Here is a 17,593-nt window from a genome sequence, read left to right on the forward strand (position 1 = left end):
AGGCCCTTACTGGTGTTACTAGACACACATGAAGTGAGACCCATCAGTGAGTTGAGGGGGTGTGTTAGGAGACTGTGGAAGGGGTGAGGAAGAGGGCGACAGGCTTTTCACTGCAATGAAACAGAGCACGAAACATAGTGAACACACACCAGACACACATGAAATAACAAAAAACTAATGACATGAACAGTGGTCAAACCACACAGGAACTAATGATTGAAGTGAATGAAATCAATGAAGAAACATCTGAGACAACAACCACAAATGATTAAACATATAAACAATGAATGCGGTTGCAGTTTGACAAACCACAATAAAAAGTAGTGATCTACTGAAGTACAGGCTCACACACCACCACCACCACCACCACCACCTCCTCCTCCCTCTCCTCCCTGGAGATGTACCTGCTACCAGCTTGCTGCGTTTAGAGGCCTCTGCTGCCAGCTCGTAGGAGATATTAATCATCTTCTCTTTCTCCTGTATGGTAACCTCCTCTTCAGTCTCCTCCTCTGGGCTTATAGCCATACTGGGCAGCACATTCTGCATGCTGGGAGCACACACACATAAAAAATGCCGTCTGTAATATACGATACACAGCTTGAATTGTAAAGATAGTTTCAGAATTAACACAATTACCCCGGGACAGACTAGCTATTTCTTTTAAATCAATTCAAGGGGCTGACATTTAGAGTAAAATGTCACTGTGTCTTGGAGGTAAGAGCAGGGATGCTTCTGAATATCTAAGGGACCGATCTGCATGGGAAGAGCAGGAAGGCAGTGAGGCTCCTTTGAGCCATATATGGAGGTGACCTGCTATGACCCCAGACTTGCCCCTCATTTCTATAAAGAATTGTATGCATGGCATCTGCTGGGAAACAGCGCTCACCTGCAGAGACAGCCCTTTCACCAAAGGATCCTTACCTAACATCAAGCGTCTCAGCAGACCCATCCTCACTAATAAAATGCTACGGGTACAGATGTATCATGATGTGTGCTTACCTGTTTTTGGCAATGAGGGCTTTGATGCGATCAACTTTTCTCTGCTTCTCAGCCTCTTGCTCAGGGCTCAGAGGCTCCTCAGGGTCTGACTCCACATAACGCTCAGGAATCAGCACTTTGTCAGGCACAGAAAGCTGAAGAAACACAACACGAAGAAACACTTCACATAGCACACTTTGCACTAATGAATGGAACACTATGTGCTTAATGAATAAAACAAAAGCAGACATAACCTGAAAGTGTCAACAATAAAAATATGCAGATATAAATCAGAGAATTACTTTTATAAATAAATAACAGATGCTCTTCATTATCATAACCATCTACAGTGACGGGGGGTGGGGGTGGGGCGGTGGGGGGGGGCAGTTTCAGATTTTGAGTGTATAAGAAGTAAATGGAGCATCACCGAAGGCAAGAATGATAAACACTTCATGTGAGGCATTCTGGGGCATGCAGAGATCAGTTAGGAACACAAACTGCAAGGAGCTCGTTGATGTAATCCACAGAGCGGCTGTAAATTCTTCTAAAAACATCAAGTAAAACAAGCGCGGGGCTTATAAGCAGCCTGTGAAAAGATTTTGGTACGAGGCGTCATGTGTTGGAAAAGGTGAAGTAACAGCTAAATATTTGATGTTGAGGCCTGGTATTGCTGTGATTGAAATATTGCTGTTTTGTCTGTGAAATAATTAAACACACTGTAGTCTACAGAGCAATGGCTCTTCATCTACCTAACATTGATAATTCCAATTCTCCCTTAAAAATGTACCTGTCAAATGAGACACCACTCGCCATTATATCCCTAACAATCTTGCTAGAGATGGTGAGTGATGTTACGCTGAGCGGCGATGCGTCTCACATCACGGCGTTTCGTTAAGGGACGTGTGCAACATCAGTTGGTGTTTTTTTTCTGCAAATCATTTATCACAAAATACTTCTTGGTTTTTAATTGCACTAATTAGATATAATTGTGTAATTTTCTTAAATTATTCCACTTTCGTTTTTAAAAAGAAATAATAACAGATTTTCTGACGTCATGAATTAAACCAACAACATAATGTGCTGCTGGCAAACATCACCTAAATAATTTGCCTGTTATAATATTTGTCCTTTCAGTATGATGACTAAGACAGCCAGCTGATTTAAGACAGCCCACTGCTGTGCCTTACCTCTCGGTCTACATTTAAGTGGTCAGCCTGCGAGGCTTCTTTGAGGCGGGCGATCTCCTCGGCGGGCGTCTCCTGCTCCCTCACTACCTCCTGCTGCCTCAGTGAGGCCTCCAGCTCTTGAATGTCACTGCTGATCACCTCATCTCTGCGCCTCATTTGAGACTAAGGAAAAAAAAAAAAAGTTAATCAGGATTTAATTTCAGTCTACCCCGAACTTAAACGCTGATTCCAGTGTCATCGGCAGACGCCGCAATACCTGCATGCTGCGAAAATGGTTTTCTTTAGTAAATGAGTGACTGCGAGAGGGCGCGTTTTCCTGGCTGCCTCCTCGGAAGCTGAGGCCTTTCTTCTTCTCCCTGAGGGCACCCTGTTGGTGGCGGCGAATCCTCTCCAGCTGCTCCTCCACGCTCATCCTGGGCCGGCTGCTCTCCACAGCACACAGCTGCTGCTCCACCGCGCTGCGTGGACGCTCCTGGTAGCGCCAACCACAGACATGCACGAACGTCACAGAAGGATGAAGAAAAACAGAAAACACACAAAATAAATAGAAGTTAATAATAATAATAATATAGCATCACTGTCAGATATCCTAGCTCAGGTGTGCTGCTAAGTGGTATTATAATGTGGTTTGGTCATGTTTCATCACATCATCAAAATGTATACTTCGTATTACTGAAAACAGTCAAAGCTTGACCAAGTAAAATAATCACATCTTCTCTGGCAATACAGCACGCACCGGAAAAATGTTTTTCTTCTTTAAACAGTCAAGATTGACATAATAACCACTATAATGATTGTGAAATGGCTTTTTAATGTTCACTCTCCTAGAACCAAAATGAGTCCACACACACGAGGAAAGGACCTGACTGGCTGCTACACACACACACACACACATCATCCTGTTGGCACAGATGGGTGAACTCAGAGAGAGTTGGGGGCCTGTTACTGCCTGAGCAGGAGAGGCTGATGATGTGAAGTGAACTGAGGAGACATTTGGGCCCTGCTGGAGGGCCTGGCAGATCTGGATTCAGTCCAGAGCCCGAGGATGCAGAGACCACTGTCCAGATTTTTCAAGAGGCTGGTATCCAAGGGTCTGAGCTTAACTCTACAAGCCCGCAAGATCATTTATACTAAATGTCCATCTTTTTTTCAAAATGAAACACATATAGACATGCTAAAAAACAGGACACACCCTACAGTGTGGTGCACTAATGGCATGGTTAGTATACTTAAGTCGATAGTGACCGGGGCTGGAAACTGTATAAACCAAGTCTGTATCTATTTTGTGACAGCCTGGTTTTGAAAGCATGAGTCACACCCTGGCCAAATGACGAATGGCCTCTTTTGCCACATGTTAGCTTTCAACAGCTTAATGGATAAAACAAACAAATAAGAAGAGAGCAAACGTAAATCAAATGACAAGAGGACAAGAAAAGAACAAGAGCAAAAAAACATTTGCTAAGCATTATGCTTTTTGTTATTGTTTTTCCTGCTGCTTAGAGACAAACATGTCTGGTTTGCCACAAAGGAAAATAAGTGCTAGACAGACCACCCATTACATTTTAAAGGTTCTTTCCAACAACTTATGGCACTATCCAACAGCATCTGGTAGTCCGATGATTAAAACATGCTAAAAGACCAATTTAGAGTTACTATTCAAAATTAAAGCACACTCAGAGCAATGAAGACCAGTCCAGATGTCCAGAGACTCACCGCCCTGGGCTCAGTCTTCTTACTCTTCCTTAAGGTAACATATGAAGCAATGGAGGAAGATTCCGGCACTGGGGATTTGGTCCTGGGTGGGACAATACCAACTGGATAGGACACCCCTGATGGGTTAAAAGAAGGCATTTGGTTCAGTGACAGAGAGCTTTATACAACACAACAGCAATTTACTGGGGTGTATCTTTTAGTTTAGGAAATGAATGCTGTTATACGCTATATGCTGTTATAGAGTTTAAAATTAAAAAGTCGTCACTCAACAGAAAATTCTTCATGCAGAGGACCAATTATTACGTACGCTTTATCATAAGCTTGTACTGAAAAGTATGAGAATGGTAAATAACACATCTACTGGAGTTATCCCATCAGGTTGGTAATTTATGTTTTCTGAACTTAGTGGCATAAGAAAATCTGGCATCGAGTACACTCTGCCAAGAATTACAGTACTTTCTCCAGGATGCAGTGTAAACACTCAGTTTCAGAACACCTGGTACATGCTGTGTGAATCGTTTCACCGAATGTTGCCCAATTCGATCTTTAGGAAATTCTAAATTAACTCCAGACAAATACAGGAGCAAGTGGGACTGAAACCAAGGTAACGAACTATGACAGGGCAAATAATGGTTGGTATGAGAGTTATATTGTGATATACTAACAAAGCCTATCCTCTGTGATGCCGTCATCGGGCATCACTGTGACAAGATGATGTCAAAAAAATCATCTTCATCGGTCAACAATCAATCTGGCATCATTTTGCTGGCATTGTTTTAGTTCAGAATCAGAATCAGATTCAGCTTTATTTGCCAAGTACGTGTGACCATACAAGGAATTTGACTCCGGATTTTTCTCTGTCCTGTGCACCATACAAAATAGAAAATAACAAATATCCACTCTAATGCACCTTTGTTTCCAGAATGTTCAGACGGGTGTTCTGATCTGTCTTCTCCATTGCTCTCATCTACTTCTGTCACTGTGGTGAGCTCAGGTTCGCTCTTATACAGCCTGTAGTCTGGGCCCTGCTGACGAGAAAGAAAGAAAAAGTTCAACACACGAACAGAAAAGCTCTGATTTCTCGTTAAGCAGAGTTTGGTTCTATACTGAGACATAAAACATTTGAAAAAAAGTGACATTTTCTCTTGCAGGAGGATTTCAAAGACAGTGGCAAACTAACATCCACTTTCCACAAGGACAATAAAACAGAAATGAAATGTGTCCTGCTTGAAAACAAAACTCTCCTCGTTCTTTGAGTTCAACACATTTTCACAGCCAAATGAAAAAGTAGCAGCAGGCAGATGGATTTTAACTCAGACATGGTTTAGTTTGCAACCAAGGACAGAACACAACAAAACAGAACAAAATCAGCACTTGTCAACACAAAGAAAAAGACACAAGATGAAAACAAGGCAATTCAAGTGAAAAGACAAAAAAATAACACAAGTGAGTTTTCATCCAACTAACTGAAAAATAAAGATGACGGAAGAATGACATCAAGTCAATAAAGAAATGATCCAACCAAAAACAGTCCCAAAGACATGAGATGTCCGACGAAATGAAAGTGAAAACCATCACAGCAAGCAATGATGTGTGATGACACAGCTGAGGGCAGGGTCAACCCTGAGGTCAACGAGCTTACGCTGTGCGTGCCATTCCTGTGATTGGCCTTCCTGTCCTCCGGCCTGTGGAGGGATGAAGGGCGAACGCCAGCACGAGAGGGCAGAGGGGGCACGGCGGGGGGGTTGGGCTCATAGGACTGAGGCAGGGGTGGCCGTGGGGGTACCAAGTCCTCCTCCTGGGGATTATACATGGCAGGACAGGACAGGAAGCAAGGTGACACATGGCGCCACCATGCACGCTCAGGGCAACCACCATCTGGTACGAACCAGCTGAGCAGCCAGAGAGATGGCTTCATGTGCTGTTACGGGGTGACTGACACATCCACCGCTCATACTGTCCATGAGCAGGGCCTGCAGTCTGAGCACTCAGCTTGACTTGGTCATACTGTACACTACTACAGGAGATCTGCATAAAGAGAACTTTAGGCCTTCAACAATTGCTTTTTGCAGAGTTCCAGAGGCATTTTTGCTGGATAGATGATTTGATTAAACAGCTAATTATTTCAACACTACAGAACCACATGAGCGAGCGTACTGTTTGGTATGTCTGTTAGTGGCGCATCACCTCATTTCTGTGCTTGCCGAAGTTGGCCGTGGGTCCGTAGGAGTTGACACCATCAACGGCATTTCTCTGAGCTTTATGTTTATTGAGAGCCTCCATCACATCTTGAATCCTCCAAAGTTCTTTCTGGATGCGGACGTGCTGCTGGCTGGGAGGCTCCGTCTGGGTGTGCACAGAAAACACACACACACATGTTCACAAACCACCTGACATTACCTGCAAATGAACACTAGGAGTTCTGGACACAGGGAAGGGCAGAAGAGCAAGAGCAGCAGATATGTTATTATCTCTTCCTTAATGACAGGTTTGTCAGTGAGTGAGGCACTTAAAAAGAGGATGTCCAGGCTCCCTGCTGGCCCTTGGACTTCTCTGCTCTAAATTAGCACTGGCTCTTACTCAGGCTCACCCAGGAATAACTGTTCTCTCCTCTCCCGTGATGAAGGACAAGATAAAAGGCAGACTTAATTAAGACCTGCTCTATCATCGCTTGAGTCATCAATCACTCACTATGTTACTTTGATCTCTGAGTTATTCCGCTCCTCGCTCAAGCTAAAAGGCACTGGAGCACAGAAATATTTTTAGACTTTTTCCCCAAAGTAAAACCAAAAGTGCCTACAAAAAGGTGTTCAAGGTAATCTGTCACACAACCAAAGTTTGACTATTATACAATGCCAGTTCGGACACATCAGTCTCAGGATTTATTCTACCTGAGGGCTTCCTAGTGCTTCAAGTTGCTCCAGCAGGTTGTTCTTAGCCAGAGTCACATCTCCTTCAAGCTTGTCGTACTCCCTACACGATCGCTCCAGCTCCTGATTTGGAAAAGATGCACTTTGTGAATGACAACATTAAAAAAATAAAATAAGCAGGCAAAAAGTCTCATCTGAAGAAAGCGCGAGTCCAGCGTGACTGGTGTAGTGTGCGTGAATGAGCTGCATGACTCACGGCTGTGACTCTGGAAAGCTCTCTGCAGGTGCTGAGCAGGCCGCTCTGCAGTAAGTCTCTCTGCTGGATGACACTCTGCAAGGCAGCAGGGTTATCGGAGCCCATCTCTATCTCCTGGCTGGCTGACAGCAGCGCTGTCTCCAGGGTGTGCTGAAAGAAAACACAACATAACAAATACACATGAGGCACGAACGGTTGTCACCGTAACCTTTTAGATCAGGTAATTTTAGCAAAGTTCAAGATCTCTCACGACTAAAACTGATCGAAAAGGTTAAGCCTCTGCAACTGTCCTGCCCTATCACCCTTTTGCTTCCTCCAGAGCTTAATCTGAGAATGTTATATTTTATTAGTTTGTTTTTTATAAGCTTGGAGCTAACTTCAAATGGACTACAAATTATGCACCATTTCACAATGTATTTATTCATTTTATCAAATAAAAATATGTATTTAAGAAACTGCCAACGACTCTGTTTGCTTAAGTGATTCCAACAGACAAACAGCACAAACACACAGGGTGCTTTTAGTGTTACAGTCTGCTGACAGCCAGATATGTTAAATATAACATGGCTATGCGAGTCTTCCAGCTCTTTCAAGTTGATAACAGATATACAAGTCTTTTTGGTTTGCTTCTTCTCTCTCAATGTTGTGCATATGCACTTAACTCAAGCTCTGCTCAGAACTGAAGCAGGTTTCAATTTGTCTTCTGCGTGTGCGACAAAGCGACCAAGACAGACACTTTAGTTTAGTCACCTTCTCTCTGTACAGCTGCTGAAGTTTGTCCTCTTGTGTCCTCAACAGTTTATCCTGCTCACACAACCTGCTAAGTTTGGCCTGAAGAGAAAACAAGACAGAGTTGTGATCTCTTGTGTTAATTGAATGTAGCATCATGTCATGTGCAAGTGCATCACTCGAGCTTACATCAAAGTCCAGCTCTTCTGGCCTACATGTATAGGCGTGTTCCCTGTAGTCTTCTGGACTCAGCTGCGAGGAAAGATGGAACATTTAGACAGAGAAACCAAATATGCACACACACATTAGAATCTGGAGATCTAATGCAGTATCATGAGCAGGCTCTCTCACTGAGTCACTGGATTTGTCCTTGAATGGAAACTCAAACACCACTGAATCAGACAATCTAAATTAACAAAACGACAACGGGAGAGCAGCCAGGCTGAACGCAGATTCTGGTGCCTCGTGTTTCATTACCCACAGTCGTTTGTCATCAGCGCAACACAGCGATTTTATTGGAAATTCAAGGGGAAGGACGGCCTGTAAAACAATCTTGCTTACTCAACTCTAGAGTCAGCACATGAGCTGTGAACACAAACTGTTTTCTCCAGCACATCTTAATATGCTAATTAACATGCAGCTCATTGGTTCAAAGCCTCTTCCTGACTGGTGACTGTGGTCAACTGAGTGTGTGCTGCATTAGGTCAAGATATTCCCAGAATATGAACATCACCAGATATCTTAAGGGTATAACGTACAGCAGTAATGCTCAGAACAATTATAAACACACATTTAGTTACTGAAGTCCAGACTGGAAAAGACAAATGCAGTTCAATGTCAGAGTGTACTGCAGTTACTACTAAACCAGTTTGTACTATTACAAAACGTAGGTGTATCACATTATAACACCTGCACTTACGTAGTTACAAAACCGAGAAAAACTCTTCTTCTCCTTTCCTCTGCATTTCATTAATGCCACTCACCTAAGTGGCATTAAGAAAAATTCAGACTTAATAAGTTATTTGAACTGCATTGGATCCCATGTTCCCAGAAAATCCATTCATCACATCATTCAACCACTCTCCTAAAGCTTACAAACAATACAGTACAGTCCAGAGATATGAGGACAGGGACATGTTTGTGTTGTTTTGTCTTAGTACTCACACTGGATATGAAATAATGTGATGACTGTATGGACAAAGTGCCAGTAATATATGATTTTCAGTTCTTTTTGCAGTCAAATACCGGCTGGTTTACAAGCCACAGACATCAGCAGACACTTGGTATTTCTCTTCGTAACACTCGTGACACACTTGAATTGCAGACATCTTCCCTCCTTGATTGTTTTGGTGCATTTTGCTTTCAGTCTGGTTTTTGGCAAATGAAACACACCACACACCTGTTTGGCCCTATAAATATTGGTTGCTTTGGTGGTTCAGTATGTTTAGTGCTCAAACCACTTTAAGCTAAGAGTGGGCACTTCAACTTCACTGACATTTAATTTCACATCCTCGTGTGCTGGCCTACAGAGCCAAAACAACAACAAAAATGACTGTCCAAATACTTTCAGACTCCACTATATACAGACGTTCACACCTGCACTCTTACACACACACACACACTTCTCTTCACACCTTTTTTCTTTAGTTGAACCACACAGTACAGTTAAAGCAGGTGGGACCTGACAGCCACATGGCATTCCACACAGAACATGCAGACTCTCCCACAGCTCTGAGAGCTTCGCTGTGGTGTTGTGCGGTGTGAATTACGGGTGACATGGGGGAGGTGGTGGAGGGAGACAGACTTCTGACAGCTGAACAGGTGGGAATGCAGCTGTTGCCGGCTTGGTACGCCAGTGAATGGGTGGGAGAGGTGAGGGTGGGCGGGGTCAGTACTCAGCAGCACTTTTACACCTCGAGAGGCGATCACAAAAGTGGCAAAGTGATGGTCGTCCGTATCTTTTCCACCAGTAGAATGACAAGAGAGAGCGATGTTACACACATGGTTTACCAGGAATGCATCTGCTTTAATTTTTATTATCAGTGTGCCTCCTTGGCCATATTAGGTATAGAATCTGTTCCACAGCTGATGCTAAAGTGTACTCAGTCTTAAATCACTAAATCCTGACATTGAATTAATAAAGCAGCACTATCTGAATTAACTGTATGAAGAGTATTACTTGCTTTATGACAGTGAAATATTCATGTATCCTGCTAACGTTAAAATATATGAATATGGTCTTCATTGTACCGAAATTATTCTGCGAAATCAATTCCTTTCAATATTTTTTTTTTTTTTTTACCGTAAGACATATTACTGGGTAATACACTGGATGGAGAAGTGATATTTTTGGCAACACATCATTAAGTCTAATTAGAGTCCCCCTACTAGGTCCAGGTGGCTTGGCTAACAAGAAGGAACGCATTCTGCAAGGAGTTATGAAAAATCACACGCTAGCCTTCACTATTTAGGGCTAACAAGCCAAAACAAGATGAGTGAAGACGAGTCTTTGCTACCTAAATTATCTCAAGCTTTTGCTTTAGGAAAGTCAAACAGCTAGTTAATGTTTCACAAACACGTGGCAACTTCTAGAGCAAACTATCTCAAGAACCCAACACACAAACCTGAAAGTGAGGAAGGGACTTAACTGAACAGTGAAGCATACACGTCATTCTACCCTTTTACAAGTCATGCCCATATTGGTATGACTTCTCGGGATAATAGAACAGTCAAAAGCAATGGATGAGGAGGTGCTGGCAATACAAACGATACAGGGAGACCAGTCTCAAGATGCCATGAGGACTCGGACAACCAGAGGAAGAGCATTGCACAACAGACCAAAATAACAACAGCGACTGGTGAGGATGAGGCGGAGCGAAGCCTTTGGCTGGCTGGCCTTACTTGCTGGTAAAGTTGAGACCTTGGGGCAGAGTTCTCAATCAAAGTGTGAGTCATGACGATTAAAGGGTCATTTTCCTTCATCTAGTCCAGTGTGAAAAGGAGCGATATAGCAAGTTTAGTTAGATAAGTGTCAGGTTACAGCAGTGCTTCACTTCATAGACAACACCGACAATGTTGTCACACCTCCTTTGCTCTCTCTCATGAAGCAGACTCAAACACAAACATCCAGAGCGGACAGGGGTGGATACAGCAGTGGGAAGCAGTAAGAGACGCTTCAAAACAATATCAGGAAAACATTGTAGTCCAAAGCTATAACTTGCTTATTAGTGGTGTAAAGCTCTCATTAAACTTTGATGAAGCATGCAGGAATTGTTGCAATATATGTAGTGTGGTGCAGTAGATGGTAAATGTTAAATGTTAAACACACTTCTTAATAGTTACACAAACCTGAAGCCAGTTCGTTTAAGTAGAATATTATGTTCCCCATGTCTATTATTAGAAATGTGTCATTGTACTACACATTGCACTTTTGTAATTACTCACACGGTAGACACAGTACATGCCTCTCTATATGGACTTTATATAGAAGCTGTAAAACTTCTAGATATTCAGTTAGCACTGGTGACAGCAGCACAAATTCATCTTAGTGAATGAACGAATATGCCCATTACAAACTAGCTTAAGGTGTGGTATATGACACTGGTCCTTGCTATGTAATTTGTTCTAGAAAAACAAATGAATGACTAATTAATTAGCTAGGCAAATAGGAAATGAACCGATTTTTACAGCTGACAGTACTATATAATATTAAGCAAAGCATTGAATGAGTTCAGTTTATGACAAAGGGAGACAGGGCCATGCATTCATGCATTACCCCACCTGATTGTCCAAATACATGAGGTTCCTTTGGAGGTGATGGGAGAGAATGTCGTTCTAACGTCAGCAGCAAAAGGAGAGGATAGAAAACGCAACAGAAGAGTAAGACAAAAGAAATGGACATCATGATCTTTCTCTGATGCCCTCTCTCTCTTCCTCACACACACACACACATATTTACACAGTCTTGTTTTCAAACTTACCATAACCATAACCATGACTTCACTAACCTTAACCTTTACCCTAACTTTAATCTAAACCTTAAGCTTAACCTAAACCTAATCTTAAGCCAAGTTTTGACCCTAAAATTTAATCTTTTGCCCCCATAGGGAAGGTTAGCATATAACTGTAAACAGACTTTTGTCCCTACAAGATAAGAAACACACAAATAAATAAAATACAAATAAAAATAAACAAAACACACATATACACACACACACACACACAAGCATGTACAGTACAGTCAAAGAAAACCGGACAGAAAGGAAGGCAGGATGAGTCAAGGTGAAGAAAAATGGTCAGGTAGCAGATGTACCTGTGTAAGATAACAGAATGAGTGTGAGACATGAAAGAGAGCCATAATGATCAAATGGACATGCAGGCAAAATAAATCATTTCAAGGGGATGGGAGTATCTTGATAATCAACATAACTAGGTAGTTAAGGCCACAATCTTTCAAAAAAATTGTAGAGCGGGAGCTAAAAACACAGCAAAAACCTAAATTCTTCATATCCAACTATTCTCCACCTCTGGCCTGGATGACCTACATCAGCAACAGTCAAATCTGCAGCCTGACGTCTTAGAAGAGACTTAAAATGCAAAAATCCTCAACTGACATTTACGTATGCCAATGGCCTTAAACTCCTTAGCTGGTCACTCTTAAAGCTTTGCCAGTGGCTTTAAGTTTCATTTCTGGCTAACATCTGTCCAGACTCTTCAGCAAAGTAAAATGAATCAGTCAACTGCTTGCCTCAATGAAACAGATAAAATGGCCAGCTGTAATGATTTGATGAATTATACAAAATCAGATGCTGGTTCTAAAAGAAGATTAGTTTTTATTTCCAGACACTCATGCTTTTTGGGAAAAGCTGAAAGCTAGTTAGCTGATTCCTAAATATGATGAATAGACAACTTCAAGCCAAAGCATAGTCCCTTAGGGAGAAAATGTCTACTGCAGTGTCTTTTCTCCATAAATCAACCGTGTATGAAGAGCAAAAAAAAAAAGCCTCTAGATCAAGATGAATAATGCAAGTGAGTAAAGATGGCATACACAGCACAGGCTAACACACACGCCTGCCGGGGCACCTCTGGGGTCCTGACCTTTGGGTTGTCGCCATCCATGTTTAGTTGCATAAGCTGTGCTACAGTGTGCTCCCGGATACTGTTTAGCTCTGCCTGCTGCCGCCGCAGCTTTATCAGCAGCAGAGTCAGTTCCTCAGGCTGCAAGGAAGGGAGGAGGATGGGAGGGACATACAGCCACAATGAAACAGGGACACACCCCAGGGGGAGTGGGAGGGGAAAGGAAAGGAGAGAACACACCAGGACAGGAGGTTTAGAGGTGTCAGACTCCCAACAGGTGAATAGTTTCTTTAGGTATTAAGTTTTCATGCAGCCGAGGAACATGAGATTATCCAAGGTGCTATCGCTGTCAGCAGCATGCATGTACATGTACGCTCAACACAGGAGAACAGTTTAGCATTTATTACAGAATCCAGTTCACACTTTACCAGCTCCATGAGGACACAGCACTGTGTGCGGCTTTGAAAGAAATTCCTGATCTGGCTTAGAGAGTTGTTGAGTGACAGGGTTTTTAAGTCTCCACTGATGTGAAGCGAGTCAAAGGAGCTCGTGAAGTGAACATACCCTAAATCCTACCAAGTGGAACATACATCTGAGTTCTGCCTAAATCTGTCTCGAAAGATTCTGTCACAAATTCTTCTTGGAAAGAAATGAGGGACAGAAAGAAGGAGAAAAAGAGGGTTGGTGGTGTTCGGAAAATAGGTTTGCCGCTCACTCAAAAAAGTCCAGTTAAACCCAAATGATCAAGCGTATGAAGCCCGAGCTCGGGGTAGTAAAGAAATCCAGTAGGAACATAGTGATGAACTCTGGAGCGATGGATGAGGACTTACTGTTTTGCCTTGGAGAGACTGGGCAGTGACAGTCTGAACTGGGATCCCTGCAGGCATAGACCTCCTATCAGGTGTGTAGGCATACTGCAGGAAATAGTGAATTATAAACAAAACAGCCTGTCACTTTCCACTATGGAAATGGGTTTGAATAATCATTCACAGCCCAACACAAAAAAAAAAACATTTGCACACACACTCAGTGTTTTAGCCACTGAGATGCGTTTTAATTTATCTTCCAAAGTATCAACCACCTCAGATTTCTAGCATCAAAACACATTCAACCACTTAAAACATGGAAAATTACTTGCTTCTTGTTATTCCCAATAATCAAAAGTACATGCTGTCAACAGTTTTTAGATTGTTTAGACTATTTCCTACGTAAAAGCTAGTTCTTATGGAAACTGTGGTCTGCAACCTCTGACAGCTACTGCGGAGAGAGATGTTAGTGGTTATTTCTTTTACCCCACCCCCCCCCACCCGAGAGCACCACAAACAAAACTCAAATTTTAATTCCAAGATAGATATCTGAAATTCTGACCAAATAAAACCGTAACTCTCTGAGTAACAAGATACCACTAAAGTTATGTGATAACTACGGGTAAACCACGTGTTCAGGATTAACGTGTGCTTTTACTGACCTTGCTGAGCTGGGGCATGTGCCGTCTTTCAAAGCCCAAGTCTCTTCTGTAGATGGGAGAGGACACCTCCGAACGAGTGCTGTGCATGTTGTAGGATCGCATAGGTGAGTAGCCACCGTACATGGACAGGGAGCCGTGGGAGGGCGAGGGGGGAATGGAGTGGCTTGGTGCGGCATGTTCCGACAGATTGATCATTGTTTTGGGACTGGCCATATTGCTGTAGAGCCCTGGCTGCCTGGTGTAGGCCTGCCTTTGCTGCCACTCAAATAACTGCCACATGGTGTCATCGCGCATGGAGCGGCGCTTATCGGCTGGTGAGGGACCCAGGGCCTGGTCGTACAACGACGGCGACATGCTGCAGATACTGTCCCGCTGTGCCATGCTACTCCTGGGCATACTGCAGTAGCCATCGCCATAATTAGGCATGTAGGGCACCCGATGGCTTGGCATGTTTCTCGGCAGTGTCTGGTATGACGTAATGCTGGGAAGAAAGAGAAAACATGTTGTTGTGAAGGAACTGAAAAAATCTCACCACTGATAAACTCTTCAGCTGATTACTAGAGAAGACAAATAATTTAGTTGCATTGTTTGCTAATAAATTCATACTATCACAGATGAGTGTCTCATTTCTTATGTAATTTGGGATTGTTTTTTTTTTTTTTGCTGCTGCTGCTGCTGCTTTCACATCCGTATATTTTTATTGACTAATTCAACATCAGCTTTCAAAGCAGGTACCACAATTTTATCATTCTTCAGCTACTTTATTATATAATTTGTTTATTTCTTTGTTTTCCTAAAAAATGATTGTTTCATGAATAACAGGCTCCATCTGTCATGTTTAAAGATGAGAAAAAAGATGTTTATAGTCAAGCAGACTTTCAATTTTATGCCTTTTTTATTTTAAATAACACCAAACAAAACCACCTAATTATAGCTCGCTAGATATCGATCAAAGCAATGTCATGTTATGAAAGAGCACTGAGTGAAACATTGTGATTTGCCTTTTTAAAACTTAGCAATTGGAAATCATCTCTGGTCTAGTCTATATAGATTCAATTTGGACTCGTTCCTCTCAAGAACCTCCCCAAATTAGACTTTTCCTGTGACAACAAAGCTTCAAAAAACTCCACTCCCACAGAGGATTCAGAGTCAGTGCAGCAGGAATTGTGAGAGCAACCAATTGAGACTCCCTGACAGATCGTGGGTAGAGCCCTCACTGGTCTATAAAAACCCAGTAGCATCAAAAAAGGGACCTGTGACTTCATGGAAACTAAATCACTCTGGAGGATATGTGCTTAATAACAAACTGACTGTCAAAGGAGATGAGTGGGAGTGTACGCACTTATCACAGAAGGTCACTGCGGAACTAAGGACCAAAGACTTGCTGTGGTTTTATCATCTTTTTTACGCACTGCTCAACAGAAACGTGCTCAGTTTTTGAACAAACTTATTCAAGGAGTGAGTGTAGGCAAAGAGTCAAGTATGTGTCAAACATGTGGACGAGTCAGCTGTCAGATACACATATTCAGAGACAGACAAACTGACAGACGGGAGGGCAAGCAGACAGACAGAGAGACAGACAAGGTGAGGGAGCAAGTTTAATCTCAAACCAATTAAAAAGAGAACTCACAGTGGGGTCACTGGCAAGCAGTAACTCTGGCTAAAAGCTCCACTCAGCACTTTTTCATCACTGCTTGTACTTACTGGTACACTCTATAGTGTAATATTAAAGTGTTTAAATCACGGTGAGGAACATGTGAAACCTCTGGCTTTAAACAACATGGCTTAGAAGAAATGGGACTAAGAAGCTTTGAAAACTCGGGAGTCTGCCTATGTACTGTATGTGGAAGCTCAGATGCTTAGGGGGGAATCCCTCCTGTTTCAAGATGCGGGTCAGTCAACATTTCTAAATTACACTAAGTTGAGCCAAGTTCCACTTCTTGTTGTTGAAGTAGGACAAGACTGAACTGTTGTGCAATAGCCTTAAGACAACATGTGCTGGCATATTTTCGTCTCTTGCGCCACACAATGAAATAATATGAACATTAAGGTTGATTTAAACTCGCGAAAGGTCATATAATCAAACCGACCTCCTGGTGTCATCGTCTTGGCTGCGCCCTCTTTGTGTGCGGACCCAGTGCTCCAGTTGCTGCATAGAACTGGTCCTGCTCAGGGTGCGGTCTGGCTCATGGGTGGGACTTCTCTGAGGAGGCGCTCCGGTCCCCTCCTGACACTGCTCACCAGACCCATTGACCTGGGGGCTGCGATGTGGCCCATCTATCTCTGCTGGAGTCTGCGGCGAGGTGATGTTATCCTTGATCATCAAAGTCTGGGCTGCCTGAGTTTGATTCAGTTTTATACTGTTGATCTTGGTGAGGGGGCGCTTTCGCTCCTCCCCATCTTTCTGGAAGCCGTAGCGCTCAGCGTCTCGCTGCTTCCTATCTTCTTGTACTGTGGTTGCTGGGACTGCTGCAGCGTGCTCACGGTCCACCTCACGGTTGCGTTCATTGTTCTGGATTTCAGGCTGCGTGAGCTGTGGCCTGTGGTTGGCCAAATGATTGATCTCTTGTGGTCCACACTGCTCCACTTTTAGCTTGTTTAACCTGATTAAGACAAAGAGGAGGTGTTCGAATATTAACAAGAGGCAATCAAAGACACATAAGAACGCCTACACAGAGAAGGACAGATGATAACTTTATTAAATTAAACTGCCATCTCAGATAGATCACCAGTAAAAGTTTTTAGATGTTGTATCAAGTATGATAAAATATTCTGTAGAACTAAGGTACTACCTTTATGAACTCTGCTAATAAGGGCAGCTCTGAAACAAAAAGAAAGTGCAAAATAAATGAGCGGAGGTGCACAATGTTTCTTCCAGCTGCCAGAGGAGGCCAGCCGTGTAAATGGATATCAGATATCTCCAATAAAACCCTGCCTCTGCTGGAGCACACCACAGAGGTGCTGCTCAGATTCTGCTAAACCATTTGTGGCTCCCTTTTAGCCCCCTCCCTAGAAGAACTTTCTACAGCTCTGTGGTCCTTAGAGAGGTCTCCTAAGGTAATAGACACCACTACTCCTTGGTCTAAGACAGACTCAAGGTCACTGCTTCAAAGTTTGGCAAATTCCCCTTAGCAGCATGGCTGACTGGGTTAGCAATAAGAGGGCAGTCGGAAAGGCATTCTTTCAGAGTTTCCACTTGTATCCTTTTAAATAGCAGCCCTAGTCACGTAATGTCTTCTCCAGTCTTCTGTGGCTCCGCCAGCCCAGTAGAGCACATATTTAGCCCTATGAATGTTCTCTGTGCATTTACTTGTAC

General features: G+C 42.9%; 1 protein-coding gene across 10 annotated transcripts in view; it reads right to left on the reverse strand.

The window, feature by feature from the left end:
• Positions 1 to 17,593, reverse strand: part of plekha5 (pleckstrin homology domain containing, family A member 5) — a 74,166-nt gene that overhangs the window by 1,799 nt on the left and 54,774 nt on the right. For 3 of the 10 annotated variants that reach the window (XM_046393600.1, XM_046393607.1, XM_046393609.1), the window contains 17 exons: positions 16,368 to 16,880; positions 14,278 to 14,758; positions 13,640 to 13,723; positions 12,831 to 12,950; positions 11,514 to 11,567; positions 7,923 to 7,985; positions 7,755 to 7,835; positions 7,005 to 7,154; positions 6,770 to 6,871; positions 6,066 to 6,224; positions 4,789 to 4,906; positions 3,879 to 3,994; positions 2,422 to 2,637; positions 2,166 to 2,327; positions 1,000 to 1,133; positions 405 to 547; positions 11 to 110 (listed from right to left, as the gene is read on the reverse strand). In XM_046393600.1, coding sequence (XP_046249556.1) covers positions 19 to 110; positions 405 to 547; positions 1,000 to 1,133; positions 2,166 to 2,327; positions 2,422 to 2,637; positions 3,879 to 3,994; positions 4,789 to 4,906; positions 6,066 to 6,224; positions 6,770 to 6,871; positions 7,005 to 7,154; positions 7,755 to 7,835; positions 7,923 to 7,985; positions 11,514 to 11,567; positions 12,831 to 12,950; positions 13,640 to 13,723; positions 14,278 to 14,758; positions 16,368 to 16,880 — 2,788 coding nt within the window. In that variant the 3' untranslated portion in view covers positions 11 to 18. Of the gene's footprint in view, positions 1 to 10; positions 111 to 404; positions 548 to 999; positions 1,134 to 2,165; positions 2,328 to 2,421; positions 2,638 to 3,878; positions 3,995 to 4,788; positions 4,907 to 5,520; positions 5,677 to 6,065; positions 6,225 to 6,769; positions 6,872 to 7,004; positions 7,155 to 7,754; positions 7,836 to 7,922; positions 7,986 to 10,634; positions 10,716 to 11,513; positions 11,568 to 12,830; positions 12,951 to 13,639; positions 13,724 to 14,277; positions 14,759 to 16,367; positions 16,881 to 17,593 lie in introns of all 10 variants that reach the window. The other 7 variants (XM_046393610.1, XM_046393601.1, XM_046393604.1 and 4 more) reach the window with 7 other exon arrangements.

This window comes from Scatophagus argus, chromosome 7 (assembly GCF_020382885.2).
Source record: "Scatophagus argus isolate fScaArg1 chromosome 7, fScaArg1.pri, whole genome shotgun sequence".
NCBI lineage: Eukaryota > Metazoa > Chordata > Actinopteri > Scatophagidae > Scatophagus > Scatophagus argus.